The following is a 23205-nucleotide window of genomic DNA, read 5'->3' as shown; positions in this document are numbered from 1 at the left end:
ACCCTAACACTCTTTGTGACAGTGTCTGGGGATCTGAGATCTTCAGGAGGGAAGTAAGGTTAAATTGAGGTCATAAGGGTGGTTCCCTATTTCAATAAGACTGTGGTCTGTCAGAAGAGGAAGACAGAAAGATAACTTTCCCTTTTTCTCTGCCATCTAAAGGCACGGGAAGAAGACGGCCAAATGCAAACCAGAAAGGGAGTCCTCACAGAAGCCACTCTGATTTTGGGCTTCTAGAACCGTGAGAAAATAAATTTCTGTTGTTTAAGTTACCCAGTCTATGGCACTTTGTGATAGCAGCCTGAGCAGACTAAGATACCTAGACTCCTTCTGACCCACATCTTCAAAGAAGCAGTCAGGAAGATATGCCAGCTGAGAGATATAGCAGGAAATCTGGCTGCTGGTCACATGGCAGAAGCCTCACCATCCTCTTGGGACCCTGGAGGAGAACAGGGATTCCCTACTTTGGGGGGTTTCATGGAACTACTTTAGCTTGAGAAGAAAAGATTCCACTTCTTAATCTTGAAATCTGGTAAAAACTAACAGGATCTGAAGAATTATTTCTCGATGATCAAATACCTGAATGATTACTTTGCAAATTTCAGCCTTCACTGTCTACTCATTCCTCTCCTGCAGCACTAGAACCAGCTCATTTGGGTTTTGATCCTCTTTGCAAGTTAGAGGAAATCTCTAACCCTCTCTGGAATGACTAGGCTAAGGCAGAGCACCGCAGGATCTCCTGTTAGGACCCTTCTGGAACGCTTAGAGAGAGAGAGGGAGGCAAGGACCCACATGGGGCTGGCTCTGGAATTCATCCAATAGTAGAGATGGGGGCAGGACCAGAGGAAGCTATGGATTTCAGGGTTGTATGGTTGTATTTGTTGGGCAGCTGGACCAGGCTTTCTGATAGTCCATTGTGGGCTGCATCTATCTTACAGCTGCTCAGACATAAGAAAGTGACTGGTTTCTGTAGTGCTGGGAGCACATGGGTATACCATCACTCCTTTTCTGGATGCTTCTTCATTGACAGGTCAGCAGCTCCCTGACACTGGATGTAAGAGAAAGGAAGGTGGGAATATTGAGGATTGGAAAAAAAATCTGAAGCCAGTTCACATCCCTCATCTGCCCATGAGCTCTCAAGAGGTACTAGCTGCTTCTTCCATTGAAGTCTGGCTGGGCCCAGGGGACTGTGCTCCCCCATTTGGGGAGTTACTCTCCACAGAAACAACAATGGTAGACACTGGTAAGGATTTGAACCAGAATATCTTCCTCTTTTCAACTGCAACAAGATGGCGACTGGCAGTAGAGTAAGAAAAAATAAACATCTAACTTATCTAAAATTCAGTGTCCATCAGGAGAGAATAATGACAACCCATTGCTAACTTTCTCTCTGCAGCAAAAACTTACAGCAGGAAAATTCTTGGCCCCAAGAATGTCTTATTACCGTTAAGTCCATTCTGCCATTGACTCCTTGGTGTATAGCCACAGGGCTGCCCAGAAGACCGACATAGGATACTTACTTTTCTGTGTAAACAGGTCATAAACAAAGCTTGGACCAATGCTTCACATTCTTCTTGGACTTCTTCTTTAATTTGCTTTTTGAGATTTATGTTCTCCTCTTCCAAATCTGTGAGTTGGGCTCTCAGAGCAGTGATTTCCATGATCATATCATGACTGAGCTCTGCAACCTAGCAGCAGAAACACACACACAAACACACACACACACACACACACACACACAATTTATGGAAAACAATTTAGGAATTCCAAAGTTCTACTATAAAAAAGTTCTTTATAGATTACTGTAGAATTTGTACTTCTCTTTTGAATCTAAGGAAGAAAGTGAATATCCTGCTGTGTAAATATGGACAGAAGAATCTCATCTTGATTCAAAGGTCTCACAATGGTGCCAGACACATAGGACTTGCTCGGTAAATGGTTGCTGAATAAATGGCCCAAAAGAACTGCTATTTGAGAAATTTTCAATTAGAGAAAATACCTGACCTATCTTGACCTTCATCTCCAAATTGGCCTTTCCTTGATCCCTCAGCCCAAATACTTCTTCGTTTTGGGGATGCACTTTAACTGCCCTCAAAGGAAAACAAACACCCCCCTCCTGTGCCAAATAACAAGACTCCCAAAACAACAAAGTAACAAAAATAAATTAAAAACTCAAGAAAAAATAAAACACCCTTAAAACTCATTGCTTACAAAAAGTAAAAACACATTCCTTGGGTGTTTCTGCAGGCACCTTCATTGATGGGACTTTCACAAGCAACCCATGCAAATGACGCTCAGAAATCTCACTTCTGGCAAACTCTGAGAGTGTAGATGTGAGAATGGAGAAGAGAATCTTTTTAAGAACTGACCTACCTGACCAGCATGGTCTTCAGGTGGCACTTGACTTCTTTGTAACACCTCTAGTTCCTGAGAAGAAAGCAGTGCACAACCAAACACCACATATTTACCCTCCTAACCACAGCTTGGTTCAGGAGGACACATTTCCGACGCCTCCTATTTGTGTTTATGGAGCCTCATTTTGAGACCCTCAGCCTCATCCTGGAGCCAGGACTGTGCTTGCCACACCATTAGGATTTATAACACAGCATCAAGAGACAACATCCTCTCTCCACACTGGTACAGGGAACCCAACCATGGGCATAGGCCCAAATGGATGGGAATAGGCCCAAATGGGACAATTCCAAGATTTATTATTTGATATTTTTGTGCTTCATTTTTTTTTGGCTAGTCTTAGATCTTTTCCTCTTTTTCTCAGATACAAACTAGAATTATACTGAGGCTCTGATGCAATCTATTTCTAAACAGTGTGCTATTTAGGACAGGAGAAGTGACTCTTCGATCCCACCAATGGGATTTCACAATTATTATTATTTTTTCTTTTTTTGCAGAGCTGGGGGTTGAACCCAGGGCTTTATGCATGTTAGGCAAGCACTCTGCCACTGAGCTATACCCCCAGCCACCAATGGGATTTCATTTTAAGGAAGTGGCATTAGTGAGATTGACCATGATATGCATGCCGAAGACAGTTTTTTCAAGAATCCTGGCTTCTCTGCTAGACCAGGAATAGCCTTGTGTTTGCTGAGCCAGGAAAGGTCAGCTATGCACCTTCCAGCTCATGGCTTAGTCACCTCCTGCACTCCCCACTGGACACTCTCAAAGCACACAATTCAGTATTGCTGGGGCCATCACCTATGCAGTGGAGAATATCAGAACCCAAGAAAATAAGTTGACAAATTTGGAGTGTTCCTTTCCCCCTCAATTCTGGCATAAGAACTGGTCCCCTCCCCATCCCTGCTCAGTTTTACTTTCTCGTTTGAATTACTCTGGGCCTCCTGCCCATAGCTCTTCCCTTAACTGGTTCTCCTCTCTCTGGGTACCTACCTGCTCCTTCTGGCAGAGCTTCTGCCTAGTGTGCTGCAACACATGCTCATAACACATGGAGTAGGTCTCAAAGTTGCTGCGTTCTCTTGCCATCACATCACAACCCAAGGAAAGGAGGCAGGCCTCAAGGTGGTCTTTCCTGAAGGTGATCTGAAAAAACAGGAGCATTATTCCCAGCAGCTCCAGCAGGGTGGAGCAGCCTCACTATGCCAGGGCTGGAGGCACACATTGCCTTGGCTTGGAGAAGGACTTGCATACCCAATCCGTACCAAAACTCCAGGCTGGCAAACCTCTCTCAACTCTGAACATGTGCAGTGCCAGGGACAAGACGACAAATGGAGACTGCCTATCATGTGTCTAAGTATTTCAAGTTTATAAATCAAATTAATACACTATTAAAATGCAATGTTTAATTCTCCTACCTTGAAAGATTAGACCTTCAAAATGGTCTGAAAGTCTAGGTTTGAATTTATTATTCATGGACTACTTTGAGTTCTATGCTGAAGGGTGGGGAACTGGGGACAGTTGGTCTCCAACCCAGAATTTACAGTATGACCCCATTCTCTTCCCACCTTGTGAGGGCCTTCACAGTCCTACTGACTGGACACTGCAGCCTGCAGGTTCAAACTCCACCCACACCCCTACTCAGCTGCCTCTTGGCCACCCCCCAGGCCAGGGGTGTGCACACTAGTGGTCCACTCTTTCTCTGGAGAGGAGCCCCATGTAGACCCCAGACTCATGGAATTCCGGAATCCCAGGTTCCTGCAATACAGTCTAGAAGGAAGGCCAGGGCTCTGTGTGGACATGTCCCTGTGGCCCAGAGGATTTATTACCTAGTAGGGAAGAGCAGGGCTATAGGAGGCAAGAAGGGGCCTTGTGAAGCACAGGGCATGTGACAGGGGCCCCTGCAGCTCTGTTCTAAGGACCCACATGGCTCACTTTCTCAGCAATTCCATTCATCCTCTTTCTCCAGGAGACTGGGCATACTCTTTAAGAGGTGGCCATTAAAGAATAGAGAAGTCTACCCCTCCAAGGCAGAAATGGGAGTGAATGGAGAGAAATGGGAGTCAATTTATGAAACACAGATCAGATGACCCAGTCAGGACCCACACATCCATTCAGGTGTGGGTCTATGTCCTGCTGTGTGTATCAGTGTGTGTGTGTGTGTGAGTGTGTGTGTATGTGTGTGTGTGTGTGTGTGTGTGTTTTGGAGGTCTTATGTCACTAAGTCCAAGAGCCAGCTGGCACTTGAGCTTGATCTGTGATTCTGCCAAGGTGTGGCCAGCTCTTGGCTCCCTGGCAGACTGCTGTAGGTTGTCCTTGGAGACTGCACTCGTCCCCTGGCTCTGATTCACTTGTCTCTGGAAGTCCAAGATACTGTCCCATCAGTGCAACCTCAGCGCCAAACTGACCTTCAGAGAAAGTTCACAGTGGAATTTGCCAAGGCAAGTTATTGAAGCAAACTAGCAGAGGTGGCAAATAGTAAGAAGTCGTAGCATGGAGGAGGGAGTGGGGAGGGCGGCTCCTCCTGCTGCTGTGAGAGCGGGGGCACTTCTACCACTCTTAAGGAGATCAGGCTGGCAGTGTCTATGACAAGAGTGTGATGTGTTTGGGCTCTTTGACCCAGTGACTCCTCTTTTACAAATTTATCTTTAGGGAATTATAAAAGCTGTATACAGAATGTATGCAGACATATTTTTTAAAAAAATATTTTTTCCAATAGAAAAAAAAATGGAAAACAATCTAAAGTGCCTAACAAGGGAATTAAGCAGAATCCATTTGGTTTATCTACCCAAGGAAACACTGACCAGCCTCCAAAAATGGACACACATTTACTGACAAGGGTTTAAAACATATGGTTAAGTGAAAAGAACATGCTAGGAAATGAGTCATGTAGAATAATCCTACTATATAAAAACTTAAAAAGTGCATGAACAGAAAATAGGTTGGAAATAAAGTTTGGAAGGAAACATGCCAAAATAATAATAGAGGTTATTAATGAGTCTATTTTCTAAAAAATTATATTTCTATTTTCTAATATAATCTATAATACATATTGTATATTTCTAATATAATATAATCATAATACGTAATTAAGTAATGATATACAAATGCACAAAAATAACATAAATATACTAATTAAAAGTTATGCTTTTAAAAAGTCATCCATCAAATCAGCTTGACAGAATGGAATCCAACGTGGACAATGGAATCAGGACATGTCTGCCTGTGTGGAATTGAATGAGCAGCCAGGCAGCCTTGGGCAGGAGCCCTGCCTCCCCTGACTCACTCTCCAGGGTCTTCCTTAAGGGGCCTTTCAGTGGGAGATGAGAAGGCAGGTCACCCTGCCCCTGTTCTGGTCCCACTCAGGTCCTGGAAGGTGAGCAGCAGGACAGCTGTAGTTCAGCAGCTGACACAAGGCAAAGGGAATGCCTAGACCCTGCCTTCTCTGTGGTGAAAGGGCCAGGCTACGTGGGCTTAGTAATGACAAAGGAAACTCTTCCGGGGCTGACTGATGAAAACTTGAAGCCATGAGAAGTCATGAGACTGCACAGTGGGCCAGTAAGGTGTGGCCAGTGATCTCATCCAGGCCCAGCACTCAGAGCCAGCCACAGTGACTCACTCCTTACTGTCCTGAGCATCACCGCCTGCATGTGGATGTTCCAACAAGGCCTCTGACAGCACTTTAGCAAGGCAATCGCTTCTCATACTAATGCCGCCATAGCCCCTGCAAAACAGTATTGCAGAACTGAACCCCATGGCCCTCTGTTACCCAGCAAGGATGAGGAGCCCTATGGTGACACTGAGGAGTTGGGAACGGCCAGGACTCTTCTGCTTGAGCATTCCCAGAGGCCAGAGGAGTTTTGTTGTTTCTCTTGGTGGCTTTGCTGAGGCCTCTGGAGATGGGCTGAAGGATCAGATTAAGGGCCAGCCCAGAGGGTGTGAGTCTGGGAGCAGGGAAAGAGAGTAACTGCTCAGGTAGAGCTTCTTCAGAGAGCCGTGGAAAGAGGGGTGTCCAGGTGGTGCACATAGGATGCTGTGACTGACAGGCGAGGGAGAGATACAGGCAGACTCCTGGGGTCCTGGCTGTTCCCATTCTTCAGGGGAACTTCAGTCTGTGCACTCGACCTTCCAGAGATAGAATTTGATGCTCCTTGAACAGTAATTGCTGGAATACAGCCGTCATGGCTTCTGATGGCACATTCCTACAGCTCTCAGAGTCACTCTACAACCTACCGCTGCCTTCCTGGGTCACTGTAAATGTCACTCCGGCTTGAATGTAGTGTGAACAGGCTTCATCAGCCCACTTCCTTTCTGGGCAGCAGAAGAGCCACAGTCAGCCCTTTGGCCTGGTTCTGCCCAGTGAGCAGCCCTGCTCTCCTTGGGGCTGAGTCTTTCACCACCATTTAAACCTGAACTGTACCAGGCATGTGTTACACACCTGTAATCCCAGCGGCTCGGAAGGCTAAGGCAAGAAGACCACAAGTTCAAAGCCAGTCTCAGCAACTTAGAGAATCTCTAAGCAACTTAGGGAGGCTCTGTCTCTAAAAAAATATAAAAGGGGCTGAGGATGTGGCTCAGTGGTTAAGCACCTTTGGGTTTAATCCCTGGTACCTAAATAAAGAAAAATAAAAATAAAATAAACCTGAACTATAACGGATGGTGCTGGCCAGAAGAGCACTGGCTTGCCCCACAGATTCTTCCAGGGAGCCAGCCTATGGGGAAGCATGTCAGGTGCTCGACCTTATGGGGAAAAAGTCTGGTCTTATATCCTGCTGGGAGCATATGGTTCAAAAAACACCTCTTCCAGGAAGTCTTCCCTGACTTCTCTAAGCTCATGTGGCAACCTGGGAGGGCTCTAGCAAAGCATTTACTCCTTTTCCAGACATCACTGGTTCACCTAACTGTTGTCATAAGGGCAGGGATTATACTTCTCGCCTTTATGTCTCTAAAAAAGTGCCTAGAAAAATAGAAATCTCTGGCATATAAATGGAAATGGTTCTGAAATCCACAAAATAGGTTTCTATAGTTCTGATTTGAAAAATGTCTGGTTTCTTGCTGGGCGAAGTGGTAGACGTCTAAAATTCTACTGGGAAGACTGAGGCAGGAGGATCACAAGTTCAAGGCCAGCTTGGCAACTTAGCGAGAACCTGTCTCAAAAAAAGAGCTGGAGATGTATGGTAGAGCGCCCCTGGGTTCAACTTCCAGTACCAGAATAAAAATAAATAAATAAATAAATAAAAGGCAGTTTCTTGCTTTATTGTATTTGGTATAAAATTCGGACAAGAAAAGCTGGATTTCTAGAATTTGGAGAAGGAAACAAAGATCACAAGAAGCCAACATGGGTTCAAGAAAAAGTGGTCAGATTAACACTATTTTCTCAGGAAACACAGTAACCATGGTGTATCTGGGTTCAGCAGGACATCTGAGAGGGAAAACTGGGAGAACGTGGGCTGTATAAAGTGCAGCTGGATGGGCTTCTGGCTACTGAGAGCCTGTGTCCAAGGAGGACCAGGCTACCCAGGACCTAGAGTGGGCAGTATGGAGCCAGGGGCCTGTCCTGGAATCTACTGCTATTAATTATTTGAATGAGGATACCAGATTTCAGGCTGGTATAAAATTAGGAGAGCGTAGTGGATGACAAAAATCCATATTTTCAAAACTCCCAAGAGGTCCAAAGAGTGAACCAAACTGAACAAGAACGAGGCTGATAACATGGCAGCATCAGGAAGTCTGAGTGCAATGTGTGGGCTTCAGATGACAGCTTAATGCGTCAGCTGTGACGTGGCTGCTGAAACCCAACACACTCCGAGGCATTAATCCAAGCAAAATATCCAGGACAAGGTCACTGCTGGCCAGAAAGCCATGAATTTAAAGAAGACTGATCAAGATGGCAAGGGTATTCCTAGAAAACCACAGAAGGAACTGGGAACAGCTTCGTCTGGAGGAGAGCAGACAGGCAAAGGTCCTTAAGGCAAGCTCTTGCCATCTGTGCTCTGCCCGGAGGCATCCAGGTGAAGGGTGAGCCCAGAGACTGCTCCATTTTCCAGTCCATGTTTCCTGGCACGGAGCTGCCCCATCAGGAGGAAAGGGTAATGATTTGTAATCCAACACCCAGGGGGACACCTGTTTTGATTTGTCCTTCCAAAGTTGCCCCTTGCTGTAACTGTCTTCACACATGCTAACCATGGCTTCACTGAACTGGCCCCAGACATTTAAAGGTTCATTGTCGGGGGTCAGAACCATGATCTGTGGCATCTCAGAAAAGAGAATCCATGGCGGAGATGTGGGGTTGTGGAGCCTGCAGACCAAATCCAGCTCAGGAGGCGCTGACTAAAGCAAGAGCTGCCTATGGTTGGGGGAAGGTTTAAGAGAGACTGAGCTCCTTGTCACTGCAGATGATCTAGAAGAGTCTGGATGCTGGAGGGACCCAAGCATCCTGAGGGCCCATGCTTCCTAGACACTGGCAGACCAACAGCAACCTCTTCCAGAGTTTCTCGAGTTTCAGTTGTACCTGCTATGGGTTCACCCTGCCTAGCCATGCCCATATTTCTTCCCTACAAGATTTTATCCTGGGTGCTAAGCATACAGAGGAGCATGCAGGGAGCAGAAATTGAACCACAAAATTGTCGAGGTTGTTTAATTGGTGCATTAAAATCATACATAATAGTATGTTGTTTGCTTTTATTGTGGTAAAATATTTATTAGGTAATATTTGTCATTTTAACTATCTTCAAGTGTACAGTTCAGTGACATGTTGTTGGGAAACTGTCACTACCAGCCATCTCTGGAAATCTTTTCATCTCTAGAACTAAAACTTTGTGCTAATGGTACAATCACTCCTCTCCTCCTCTCCCTAGCCTCTGGCAACCACCATTCTATTTTTTGAATCTATGAATTTGACTTCTCTAGTTACCTTAAAAAAATTGAGTCAGACAGTATTTTCCTTTCATTTCACTTAGTATACGTCCTCAATGTGTCTATGTTGTAGCATGGATCTGCATTTCCTTCCTTTTTAAGGCGAGCCACATTTTTAATGCAAACATTTTTCTGAGCATGCCCTGCCCTCTCCATCTGTGAACCTCCTCATCACAGTGTATGGTCCCATGTTTGTGTATAATGGAAAGCTGAAAAAACTACATGTCAACCATCAACATCTGAGGAAGAATGTATCTCCGACCAAGCTTGTGAATTCTTTACTTCATAATTAAGAACTGAAGTGTTTATTATAAAATGATGAAGAACATTTTCAGAAACTTAGAAAAATGTGTTTCAAGAAAGCATTGTTTAAAAATTGAGCACATTTTGCCAAAACAGATTTTTAAAGTGATTGAATATTGGTGATTCATATCTACCCAAAACATTTATTAATCATCCTAAAAATTTTATGTCCAAACATCCACGTTTACTCTCGTATTCTGCTTTTTCAGGGGATTTTCTTGATTTAGCTAAGCACTTCCTGCCAAGAGTAAATATGTTTTGAAATTCCAAGGATAGTGTGTGTGTGTGTTAAATACATATTCCTGTTAAGTATAATAATATAGAGTGGTATGGACCTACATATTTTTCTGGCAGGATGTTCACACAAAATTTACTGGTGCCACTTCCCTTTGTGGAGAAGGAACCAGGTGGTGGATGGGATGGGGATGTCGCTCAGTGGCAGAGTGCCCAGCATGTGTGAAGCCCTGGGTTTGATCTCTGGCACTGACAAAAACGAAGGAGGAGGAGGAGGAGGAGGAGGAGGAGGAGGAGAGTAGAATAGTAGAAGAATGAAGATGTTACCTTTCTGTGCTGTTGGGTTTTTTTTTTTTTCATATTGTAGATTTTAAAAATGTTTTCTAGTTAGTATTTTATAGGCTCTTTTGGTTTTCCTCTAAAATTTTCTGTACTAACAGATCAACAGCAGGAATGAGGCTAAACATAAAAGTCAACGCATTCACAAACTCCAAAGTTGCTTTAATCACCTGACTAAATTCAAAATCAGCCAATATATTTTTTCTGTCTACTCAGGATCTTTATAGACATCAGACTATTTCCAATATTCATATTGCAACAAATTATTACAATTTGGGATTCAGATTCAGTTTTCATATCATCATTCTTCAGGAGTAAAGGAAACATTAGGAGCTGTGTTAAATGATGAAGTGTTCCTTTGGGTTTATATTAAAAAAAAAAACAGAATGACTAATTTTCAATACATACCTCTGGTCCACTATCCTGGTAATTCTCCATTAATTTCTGTATAAATTTCTCAACTATTTGTGGTCTTGCAACTGAAAAATTTTCTTTCATGACTTGATGTTTCCAAAGATCTAGGAGGGAAAACATGTCAACACTGGTATCGCAAAACACCAAGCGTCATTAACAGCTATGAAATGGCAGCTCTCTGAGACCACCATGGGCACAACAAGCTGTCATTTCCACATGCACTAAAACCTGGGTGAGGCAGCAGAGGGGAGGTGGTAGTCAAGGACCCAGAACTCTCTGGAACATAGAATAAGGAAGATCTCTGGCAAGATTCCTAATGAAAAGATTTAGAAAAGCATTTCTGGAGTCCAGTAAACAAGGTTCTGTTACCATAACTAAAAAGCCTGAGTGAACCATTACTATTGATTCTATAAGATGCCCATTTTCACTAATATCCTGTATGTGTATGAGCAATATTTCTAGTCTAGCACAGCTATCAGAAACAAATGAGCGACATGGCTGAGACATGTGCAACGAGGCATGTACTGTTGTCAGGGTAACATTGTTTATGGCAGCAAAAGCTTGGAAACTCCACAGGTGTCCCTCATTCAGGATCTGGTTACTTAAAATATGATATGTCCTTTTGATAGAGTAGTATGCAGCTACTGAAAAAAGAAAGTCTCCCTATACTTATGAGCAAAAAAATTAAAAATAAAAAACAACCATAGATTAAGTTACAATAGCAAAGTGCAGAACAGTAGATATAAAATGATATCTTTAAAAAAATTTTTTTGTACTTGTAGATGAACAGCATGCCTTTATTTATTTATTTTTATGTGGTGCTAAGGATTGAACCCAGTGCCTCACATGTGCTAGGTAAGTGCTATACCACTGAGCTGCAGTCCCAGCCCCTAAAATGTCATCTTTAATAAAAAGATATAATAAACACAATTAGAAGGATATGGCCTCAAGACTATTCAGGGTCATTGCTCCAGAAACTTCCCGGTCTTTCTCCTATGTCATCAGTTCTCCTCTCTGGCCTGGATCATTCACAATGGCACACTCATTTCTCCCATTAAAATAATAAAAATCCTTTTCTTGAAACTGCCCCCCACCTTACTCCATCAGCTGTGGCCTCATTTCTTTGTATCCTTTTATAGCAAAATTCCCAGAAAGAGATGTCTACACTGAAACTGTCCTTGGCTTGTCTCAAATTCCTTCTTAAACCCCTTCACCTGGTTTTCATTTCCACCAGACTGCTGAAACCGATTTTGTCATGAGTGCCAACCATTTCCTCTGGTTAAAGACAGTGGTTTTACTTCCCTACCGGCAGCATTTCACCCGATGTGTTAACTTCCTAACTGAGAAAGTTCCTTCACTAGGCATTGGGACGTTACTCTGGCTGGTTCCCCTTGTACTTCGATGTCTGCTCCTTCTAGGTTTCTTTCCCTGGTTCTCCTTCTCCCCTCCCAGCTCAGAGTGTCCCAGGGCTCAGGCCTTGGTTCAGCTCCTCATTTCCTCACATACCCACTTTCTTGGCTAGCTCATCTTGACTCGCAGCTCAATCTTACTCACATAGTGACAATTCTCAAAGTTAGACCCAATACCCACTGAGCCTCTCTTCTTGCAGTCTAAAAGGCATTTAAAGCCTAACTTATGAACAAATTCCCAGTTTTTCCTCCCTAACTTATTTCATCAAAAGCCGATTTTGTCTCAGCTCAAGGAAATTCTATTTTCCCATCACTCAGGTCAAAAAATCTTAGAGTCATAATGAACTCATCTCCTTCTCCCATCCCCAATAGTACCCAATCTGTTAGTGCCTCCTTCAAAATCTACCCAGAGTCTGACCACTTACCCTTCCCTCTATTCCCAACTCTGAGTCACCATCTCCTCTTGTTGGATTATTGCCACAGCCTCCAAACCAACCTCTCCCTTCTTTCATCCTTTCTTCCTTCATAGTTCTACCCTCAATATAGCAGCCAGAGAGAATCGGGTAAAATATAAACCAGATCACGTCTCTCAAAAGCAAAATAAGTGCTAAAGTCCTTACGAGGCTCTGCATGACCCGTCCTCCTTGCCCCATCCCTCTCTGACTTCATCTCTTGCTCTCTTCCCTCACACCCCCTCCTCCAGTCACACTTGGGGTTGCTGTTCCCACATTAGCAGGACATGCTTTACTTAGGGTTTTCGATTAAGTTGTGCCTTCTGTCTGGGATGCTCTTCACTTGAACACCCTCTTACTAACTCAGAGAGGTCTACTCTGATCCAATGCCCCCCCCCCAAGCCTTTTCAAAACCATCCTCCATACTCCATTATTTTTTTAAAAAATTGTGGTTTATTGCTTGCTGTCTCTCCTATTCTTGATTATAAACTCCACAAGAGTAAGGATTTTTTGCTTATGAAAGTAAGGATGTATCCCTACATCAGCTCCTAATATATGGTAGCCTAGAACATAGGAGGTGCTCAGTAAATCATGATCAAATGAAAGAATGAATTAACATGTGCATAAAGAAGTACATGAGATTTATAAAAATAATGAAAGTGGTTATGGATATAGGTGGCAGAATGGTCACAAGGGGATCAGTGGTGGCAAGGAGAATTCTATCTATTTTTATGTTGTTTGTGTTTTGAACCCTGTGGATATGTATATTACCTACTAAAGATAAAATCAAAATAAAAAATAATGGTATCATTAGAACAATGTAAGACTATCCAGCCTTCTTAACTTCCGTATGGAAGAGCAAGAGCACACGTGTGTGTTAATTACCTTGGTGAGACTGGCCTGGTAGGACTCACTTCCTCATGCATGGTCTCAGAGGAGCCTTGGAATTGTTCACCAGAGCCAAGTCCCACAATGCTCCCCTTTCTGTTATGGGGGTGCTGGCCAGCAGTAAGAATGCCCACCAGGCCTCTCCCTGCCCCCGGCTGTTTCTAACTTCAGATGAGATTTCCTACTTGTGCACTCAAGTTTTCTGACAGGAGTTTCCGTGCACAAAAGAGGAGTGTCCAGCACAGACTGCCCAGAAACGTGGCTATGACAGCTGCAGCCTCTTACGTTTGTTCATACTGTTCTATTTAATGAGGGGTGTTGGTTTTGAAGATGGGATTCCACATTTCTTTCTACAATTGGCTGTTTTCCATAATAAACATATAAATCTGAGCTTGCTTTTCCTTTAGGAAATAAAGGTAGTAGACGTATCGCCATCATCCCAACACAGTTGAAGTAGAAAATTCAAAGGTTCATGTGACCAGAGTTCATACTTCTTAAGACTTTAGTAAGTGTAAGCTTTGACAAGACAGGGTTCATGTGTATTAAAGAAATTTTTTTCAGATAGGAATATGGATAACTTTTCCAGGTTACTGGTATGGCAGGTCTCTGGCTTGCTGAGAAGCCTGGTGAAGGACTTCATCTGTCATGCACCTCTAGTTTGGGGACCATCACCAGGGAAACGGCCCACTGAGCCAATGTGGGGTTTAGCTTTGGCTCAGCTGAAGAGGAAATACTCTAACCAGATGTTGGGAAGGTTTCCCAGCACTCTTCCTGCTTGCAAATTCAAGTTCAGACATGCACATATATCTGCAGGCAGGAGTGGGGGTGGGGGGAGCCAGGGAGAGTGAAATCCATCCAAGAAAACTCATTCCTGGCAGAGAGGGATATGCTGTCTCCAAAAGTGTCTTATTCTCTGTGTGTGTGTGTGTGTGTGTGTGGTCATGGCTTCTTTAAGATGAAGCAGCAGTTTTTGACAGGGAAGTGGGAGGGCAACAGCACACTAGAGGTTAAACTGGGATTTTGTTATCCCTTTTCACTCTCTTCCCAGGGTCTTTGATTTCCTGTGGGCCAAACCACTTACCCTCCCTCCCTCTCTAAACTGCACCCTGGCCCAGCCTCCTCCCTCAAGAAGGACACCTTGATTGGGTAACATTTCACTTCCCTAACACAACTGCTTGTCCTCTGCACCTGAGGGGCCCCTGTGTCTTAACCCAGGGTGGAAGTGAAACTCCTCTCAACCGGCAGCCTCACAACTGCCAGTCAAGTCCGTTCTTCTGACCAGCCAGGGGGCCTGAGAAGTGGGCAAGTCAAAAGGCGTACTGTGTGAACTATATGTATGTGTCTTGTACGCCTGTTTTTCAAAGTGCTCCCCAGAACACTAATTCTTTGAGTTAATAATTAATGCTCCTAAGGGGAGAAAAGGGTTCTGTGGTCAAATAAATTAAAAACCATTGCATTTTGTCTCTTTCCTGACCACAGGGAAATAATGCATGCTGGGGTAATAAAGGCCCTGAGGTCCAGAGTAGAGGAGACTTTTCAACATGATTTGCCCTGATTTTTCCAAACTTATTTTGACAATAAGGAACTAGCACCAGGAGCAGATCTGGATGTTATATCTTCTGAGCATCCCTGACCAACTGGAAACTCATTTAGCCACATCATAAAAAGATTAATTTCCAAGACATGGTAGGAAGGAAGGGAGGAGGTAAGGGAGTGAGGTATTCCAGGGTTCCATTTTGGCAGGTATAAATGTAGACACAAGAGTTGGCCAAGAGAGAAAGCAAAGACCCCAAGAGAAAGAACAAGAGCCTCTGCTTTCTGCCAGTTCTCAATACCTCCAATACCACCTCCCTCTGGAGAAATCACTGGCCCCAAGCTAAACTTGACCAGCAGCTGGTCTTTGCACAAAATGGCCCCTGCTTGGAAGCCCCATCTTGCTGCTGAGATGAATTGTAGGTGGGTGGGAATTCCAAGGTTTTAGCGCCTTCTTTGGTGATTCCTGAGCCCACAGAGGTCTCAAAAAGACCAAACTGAAGAAATGCACCCAAAGTACCCTTGGCACACCGTGGGGTGACAGTCACTGGCATTGGAGAAACTCAGTAAAGGAGGAGAGCCGGGTCTCCCCATAGAGTCATGCCCAACAGACCAAAGGAAAAAATCAAAATAAAACCAAAGCAACAACAGCAGCTACAACAAACCCCCTTGTTGGCATTTATTTTAAAAATCTTATAAGTAAGGAACCCAAATAAGGTTTAGAACTGGACAGTAATCTCCAGTAAAGGTAAGGTTTAGTTATGTCAACCTGACTACAGTTAAAAATAACTCTACCCTTCTCCTCTACTTGGCCCCACTGACTCCTTATTGAAAGCCTTTTTCCAGTGCAACCACAAGCACCCTGAACATGGCAGCCCAGCCACAAAGCAAACATGCTGCCCTCACCCCAGGGTGTCTCCTAAGAACAACAGCCGGAAACAAGCAGATGCCTGCACCTGCCCTGTGCTTATGGATTTTCTCCACGGACTCTGAAGGGAGCCGCCCAATGCAGCAAACAGCACAAACAACAGGAGCTTTGTGTCTTGTGAAGTGTTCCGTAACTGGAGCTCAGTCACACTTAGCTCTCCTGTGACATTTAGAGACGCTCAGTGGGGGAGTGGTTTGTCCTCTTATTGCACAGTCTTTTCCCAAAGCCCTGCTTATGAATTTAGTTACTCAAGCACTGATAAAATGATAAAATGACAATGTCTTTATACAGGTGGGTGGGGGGAGGCAATATCTTAGGTGAGGACTGAGGTTATTATTAACCTTGCAATGTCCATAGATTTCCTCTCAAAAGAAAAACCGAATTTGCTTCGTGAGTCAGACAGCCCCTCCCTAGATCAAAGGTTATAGATTTTCCTGTAGAATTATAAGGAGCTAAGAGTCAGTAGGTAGTTGTAGTTCGGACAGGACCAGCTACATAATCTACACAGCCTGGTGCAATGAAATTCTTGTTCAAAAAAAAAAAAAAGGAAAAGAGTAGCTTTATAAGATATTAATATACCAAGCTTTTCCTTTTCTCTGCAGTCCCTTTTGACTTGTCATGGTGTTTTTATTTGCTTTAATCTTGCCCTCCTTTGGAAATCCTAGGAGGACAAGGGAGAGCCTCATGAGCACCCCATGGCCCCACCTGTGATTCCGTGCATAAATACATGTGACCCAGCAGCTACCAGAATGAGGCACTGTGCCTTGATCAGGGTTGGAGAGGTTGAGCCAGGCGCCTCCCCTTCTAGTGGGTCCATTGCGACCTCTGACCTGGGATACTGTAGGTACCTCTGGTGGGCTAGCGGATCACCCTTACTGGGTTACCCACTGAACACGCCGTGATGCTGCCTTTCTTGTGCCCAAGACAGTGCCAGGTATTCATGCCCAACCTTGGGCACCTGTGCCCAGGTCCCCCTGGGGGTGAAGGGTGGCAGTGATTGAAGGGTGAGGATGGAGGAGGAGGTTAGGGATGCCAGAGGACAGAGGAGCAGGCAGGTCAGGAGCACTCTGTGCACAGTGTGGAGGCAGCAGAAGGAAGTCTGGGCCAAGACTCCTCGGGCTCAGTGCATGCTCCATGACTCACTGGACTTAAAAAACACAAACTCTATGCTGAGTTTAGTCCTCAGAGGAAACAATTTTGAATGCCTTCCCACCCTAAGATTTTCATGTATATATGTCACTCGTATGACACATGCATGTAAGAATGACTTTTGTACTTCTTTATTTCATTTATGAGTTAACCAGCATAGTTGAGAATAAAGTATGGGCTGGGGTTGTAGCTCAGTGGTTGAGCACTTACCTCGCACGCATGAGGCACTGGGTTTGATCCTCAGCACCACATTAAAAAAATAAATAAATAAAACAAAGATATTGTGTCCATATACAACTACAAAAAAGTTAAAAAAGAAAAGCTAAAGTACATTTTCTATTTAAAGCCTTTTAAGTGGAAGAAAAGAAGCGAAAGTGTTAGTAGTATTTCTCTCTGGGTCAAGGTGTAAAAGGTAATTTTTGTATCATTGCAGCATTTTTTAAAATAATGAATATGGATACATGGATGATTTTTATAATAAGAAAAAAAATTTAAGTAATAAAATAAAGATGCTTTACCTGTTGGGAGAGTAGACTCTTCCTTGGACTTTTCTGATAAAACCAGTGTTATCTCTTTATTAACTTTTCTTAAGACCTCCTGGATCATATGAATTTCAATATTTTCCAGAAGTTTCTGAAGCTAAAGTAAGCATAGGTTGAGAGTCACTCCACATTAAGCTTATCCTCTGGACTCCCAAGTCCAAGTCCTGAAGGAGGGTTTTGAGTTCAGTTCTATCCCACACTTATTTTCTCCCTGGGAAGAAGGAGGGGTTCTTTTCTTCAGCTCTGGGGAGTAGATACACCTCTGAGGAGACCAACATCTTTTTTTTTCTGGCCCACACCCTGGTTGATAGAACACAACCCTTTTTACCAGTTCTGTTAAATTGCAAAAAGCACCATGCCAGAGACGACCTCATGTCTTTTGGAGTCTGTCAAGGTGGCCATAAATTTTGTGAGCTGTCACTTCTTTAAGAGCCACCTTCAGGTTTGAAACTCAACTTAGATACCAAGGAGGATTTCATGAGAAGACTGAATGCTCCACACACCATGAAGAGAAAACTCTGCTCCAATACACATGAGCCCTCACTCTGTCCACTAAGCTCACAAAGCCTGAAGTATATGTAAAACAACAACTCCCAGGGAAAAGGGGGAACGGCCACCCCCAAGGAGAAAGGAGGACAATGAGTCCCAGGAGATGGAAGGAAAACAATGGGCTCTGGACTTTCACCATTTCCCATTCTGACTGCTCAACATACACGTTCTGCTACGATTAAATTTCTAATGATTAAGTTACACTAAACATTCTGTTATGGTTAACTCTCACTAAAATCTATAAAACTCAGGTACTTATTGTAACCAGTTGCTATTTTCTCTTCTGAAAATGTGCTCCTCAAATGCTTAATAAAGCATTGCTGGTCCATCAAGGTCAAAAATAACCATTTCGGTTATTTTTGCTTTCAAAGTCCACCTGTTTCCTTGTTAGAAGATTCCAGGTGCTGGAGAGGAACCAGGGTTTGGAAAGATAAGCCATGATGCGCTTGGCCCTGGGGCATGTGTGGGGGCTGAATCTACCTTGTGGCTTAGTGAACATCCTTTCTGTGTTGACAGCCAAACAACCAGGGTCTCTGCTTGCCTGTCACAATAAGCCCCACCACAGGGAGCTTGGGTCCCAGGATCAGGCCAAGCAAAGACATGGAAAAGACTTTTCCATATAGATCTTCCAACACACACAGTGGGCTAGTGCACACGTTATGTTTTCTTATTTTCAGAAAAAAAAATTTACAAGGAACTATATTCAGTATTTCATTTTTGCATGGACACTTGTGTGCTGGATGTCGTGTTTAAGATAGTACTGATTATGTTACTGATATTTCTTCTGAAGGTGCATCTCAATTGGAGAAAAAGAAAATAATGAAAAATCTAAACATATAGAACTGAGACATTAAGAGGTAGTTCTTTGCCTGATCAAAGCCCCCAGATACATTTATTTATTTACTCCCCTCTTTCCCATACCCTGCAGCCTGCCCAATGATTTCCAAACTTTCAATTTACACTGAACTTCTTAGAGAAAATACCATTTGAGTATATCTGTAGTTTTACATGCTAATGCCAAAAAGCAAGCTTTCCAAAGCAAATTTAAAATAGCTCCTGCATACCTGCTGAGTTTTTATTTCAATTTCTGAAGCTCCTTTGGGGGGAAGAATAGACTGGCTATTTATTATAAGTCTTTCAAATTCATCTTCTTTCCCCATCTGCCTAGCTATAGCTTTCATGCTGGGGTAGAGAATGTCAGCTCTATCAAAGAAGAGAGACAGAAATTAGCAAACAAACATTTTTTTTTTCTTATTCTGATTCTCTGGCAATTATTTTCATTCACTTCATATTTCCTGCCGTCAGGTACAAACCTCCCAGTCCATTTACAGACACATCAACAACTAAATTCACCACTCCCTCAGTCAATATTAAATCCTGAGGCCTTTTCCCATTTGGGTACATATAATTTCAGTCCTCATTTTTCAAAATATTGACAAGGCTTCTCATCCCTTGGTTACCAGGAATACTGACTGTAATAACATCACCAGATAGACGATTCCCACCGTGCCAAAGTGAAATCTTCTGAAGCTCAGGAAGGTCTGGGGTAGTGGGTGGATGCTTGTTTGGTCATACCTGTGGCAGAAGCACGTGCCTTTCTTGCCTGTTAAGTCATCCCAGCCAAGGCCTACCACCAAGGCCTGCACCACCTCGCACACCTACAGCTTCATGCTACATGCCCATATTACACTCTGCCTTCAATGCCTCAATTGTGCACAGACTCTAATGGGGCCAAGAGAGAGGAGGAGTAACTACCAGCAGCAGCAGCAGCAGGTGTCCATTTAGGATACTATGAGCTTAAAAACCTAAGAGTCAGCACTGTGGGGTCTCTTGATAAACACAAGTTCCTAGGGACAGGTAAAAGAGTATAGCTCAGTGGAATCCAGCTCCATCCTTGAAGTTAATACAACTCAGCTTTTCCTCTACTGCACTGTCTGTAGAGAATGTTGCCAACTGCCATGGGCTCAATAGAGCTGGGTGTACTAGGATTCATGGACCAAATCTCATCTCCCCATCAAGAGGCCCTTGGGCTCTACTCACTGACATGAATTTCTGCCTCAGCACACTCACTCATAGAGCTCCGAGTACTGTTTGTGGAAGGAGGCAGAGCTGATGTCCTGGTCTCCCAGCTTCAGCTGGCCCCAGTGATCCTTCAGTACTTCCAGCTGCTTCCACAGCATCAGAAATGATCTCAGCAGAGCAAAGGACGTCACCACATCGCACCGGCCCTCCAGCAGCTTGGAAATCTTTGGGCTGCTTTGGAACTGACTTTTGATTCCTGGCACTTTGGACCACTCTGGCTGAAAGCATTACAGAAATCCTTTATTGATGGTGGATAATATGGCTCAGCTTTTTACATGCAGCCCCATGCAAAACAAAATTTTTGTGGAGACTGAATGTTCTCCTCATTTACAGGTCTGTAGCACATGTCAAGCAGAGTGAGGTTCAGAATCCTTCCTGAGCAGACAGTGTACAGAAAGGATTGACATGTCTCACTGAATCTCAGCTTTCATATTGGGAGTTGAACCATTTATTTAAAAAATTTTCTTACTTGCATATTAAGATTTTATTTGGCTTTAAAAAAAAACTAGTCTTTCATGTTTAGCCTATGCATTCTTGAAAGTGTTCACCACATTTGAGATTCAAGTCAACACCATGGTGGAGCAGTAATATAACTAACTTTTCATTGGGAATTTTACCCAAGTTATGAGCATGGAGATGGAAACTTAAGTTTATCCTATCTCCTGTTCCTTTTCCATTCTGTAAAAGAACATTAGATAGAGAACATTTCTTTTCATTTGAATGTATTACTCAATAGGCAATTTTACTTTAAAATGATGATTTGTTCATTTGTTCACAGATGCTTTCCTTAAGTATTTGTTGAAGGGCTGCTGTTGGTCCTGGAGGAAGGGAAGGGGGAAAGGTTTTAGGCCTCTGTTCTCCTGCAGTTAATGGAGTGAGGGGGCAGGGCCACGCAGAGAGGGGCAGACAAAATGGGGACCTGGGTGCAGGTCCTCAGGCTGACCACAATGTCTCAGTCACAGAAAAAGGAGCTTTCCTTCACAGACCAAATGGCAAATCCCATGATTTGAATTAGAGAAGATTCAGGTGACAGTATCTTAGACACTCAAGTTTCCTGCCTAGAAACAGAAAGAGCAACCCAGAGTTGTTGGATCCTAGATCAGTGCTGTTCACATATCCAAAGAAAGGTGTGTCTGCCAAAAGAGGGTTGGTCAGAGTACCCAAAGGAGAATTGGCAAGGTAGACCCAGGAGAGACGGAGCTCCCACAGACAGCTGGCAAGCCCTGAGGCTTGTGGCCTCCTAAGCAACTAGCTTGTCCACAGATTTCCAGATTTGTCTTATGCTCAAAATCCTTTCACCAAATAAAATCTTGGATAGTCACCCAAAATATGCAACAGAACAAAGCTACAAACAGGGACTCTGAGCAGCAGACTAGAGACCTCATCATTAGCCCCATTTGCTCAAGAAGCCCCAAGGTGTCTCTGAGAAAATCAAGGGCTCCTTGGATTATACTTTAAAAGACCTTGAGCTAATTCATCACCTTTGCTTTGGGGTTTTGGATACTGAAATCTGGAGAGATCACAGCACTGTTATATAGCTGGGCCAGGATTACCCAGGAGTCCTGACTCATAAGGCAGTATGGAGTCCAGTGCTTCCTAGTGTCTATAAATAGTTAAATACTCTTAAATAAAAATATACCATAAAATAAAAACTAATTAAAATAAATAATAATATTAAAGCAAGCCCACTTCTTTTTTTTTGTATTTGTTTTTTAGTGGTAGTTGAACATAATACCTTAATTTTATTTATTTATTTTTATGAAATTATATGTACCCATTTGGGCACATATAATTTCAGTCCTCATTTTTTAAAATAATAAATAGCCAGGATCAAACCCAGGACCTTGCATGTGCAAGGCAAGCGCTCTATCGCTGAGCCACAACCCCAAACCCTAAAGCCCACTTCTTATTAAGAGTTAAGTTGTTTCTATATAAATGACTTTAAGGATGGGAGAAGAAGAGTCAGGATGGATAAAGAATAAAATGGAAAAGAGTAGGGAGTGTTAGGAAATGATGGTAATCCATCAGAAACAGGGCCAGAAAATGGTAGATAGAGGGAGTGAAGGCCCCTGCAGACTTCTTGATCTTGGCCTTAATTTTGGCACTACTTGGTCTACCCTCGGCTCTGCAAATGATCCCTCTTAGTGAAACATCTATTTCTGCTGTAGAATTTAGATGGCACACAGAAAGACTTGTGACTCAGTTTTAACTGAAAAGGCATGAGAAAAAAAAAATCTACTGGGAAGCTTCTAGAAAAGAATTTTCTTCTTGATAAAAGGAGAGCTCCTCAAGGAGAAAGTGTGTTTGCTCCTGTTTTTATCTTGCAAAGCCAAGGGAGACATTTTGAGTTATTTGGTAGTGGTTAAGTGGCTGTACCAACCTGAACTGCTTTCTTCTAGTCTCCGTTATGGAAGATCAATATTCTCTTATTTAAGTCATGGCTAGTGGGACAGATGGTATTGTGGCAGGGGCACTCTAATTGGCACAGAGGAGCATCAGTTCAAAGGTGGAGGATCAGAAAAAGTTTCCTAAAGAGAGAGGTTTGGAAGTTGAAATCTGAAGAATAAGGGGCTGATTAAGTGATGAGGTCAAAAGTCAGAAGAGAGGAGGTTTTCCACTGGAGAGACCAGGATGCATGAAAGTACAGAAGAGAACATGGTGCATTTGACAAAATATAAGAGGCTAACGGTAGAAATACTGGCAGGAGCCAAGTCATGAAGTTCCAGTTAAGGTATGTGGACTCTGTTGTCAGGGTATTCATAAGCCATCAGATGGTTGTAAGAAGGAACGTGACATAATTAGGTTTTTATTTTAAAATATTACCCTGGTGAGTGGGCATGGTGGTGCACACCTGTAATCCCAGTGGCTCAGGAGGCTGAGGAAGGAGGATGGCAAGTTCAAAGCCAGCCTCAGCAACTTAGCGAGGCCCTCAGAAATTTAGCAATACCCTGTCTCAAAATAAAAAAATAATTTAAAAAAAGTCTAAGGATGTGGCTCATTGGCTAAGCACCCCTGGGAAAATCCATAATACCTGACCTCCTCTCCCCACCAAAAAGAAAAAA

The 23205-nt window shown here is 43.3% G+C and overlaps 1 protein-coding gene across 7 annotated transcripts in view; it reads right to left on the bottom strand.

The window, feature by feature from the left end:
* LOC107151888 overlaps nt 1–23205 on the bottom strand; it is a 165527-nt gene that overhangs the window by 12589 nt on the left and 129733 nt on the right. For all 7 annotated transcript variants that reach the window (XM_048785791.1, XM_048786035.1, XM_048785843.1 and 4 more), the window contains 7 exons: nt 20132–20361; nt 19126–19264; nt 17489–17609; nt 10606–10715; nt 3403–3552; nt 2374–2427; nt 1521–1688 (listed from right to left, as the gene is read on the bottom strand). In XM_048785791.1, coding sequence (XP_048641748.1) covers nt 1521–1688; nt 2374–2427; nt 3403–3552; nt 10606–10715; nt 17489–17609; nt 19126–19264; nt 20132–20361 — 972 coding nt within the window. The remainder of the gene's footprint in view (nt 1–1520; nt 1689–2373; nt 2428–3402; nt 3553–10605; nt 10716–17488; nt 17610–19125; nt 19265–20131; nt 20362–23205) is intronic.

The sequence above is a fragment of the Marmota marmota genome, unplaced genomic scaffold (assembly GCF_001458135.2).
Source record: "Marmota marmota marmota unplaced genomic scaffold, marMar, whole genome shotgun sequence".
Lineage (NCBI taxonomy): Eukaryota > Metazoa > Chordata > Mammalia > Rodentia > Sciuridae > Marmota > Marmota marmota.
The sequence above is the reverse complement of the archived record's forward strand: the minus strand, read 5'-3'. Positions and strand labels throughout refer to the sequence as shown.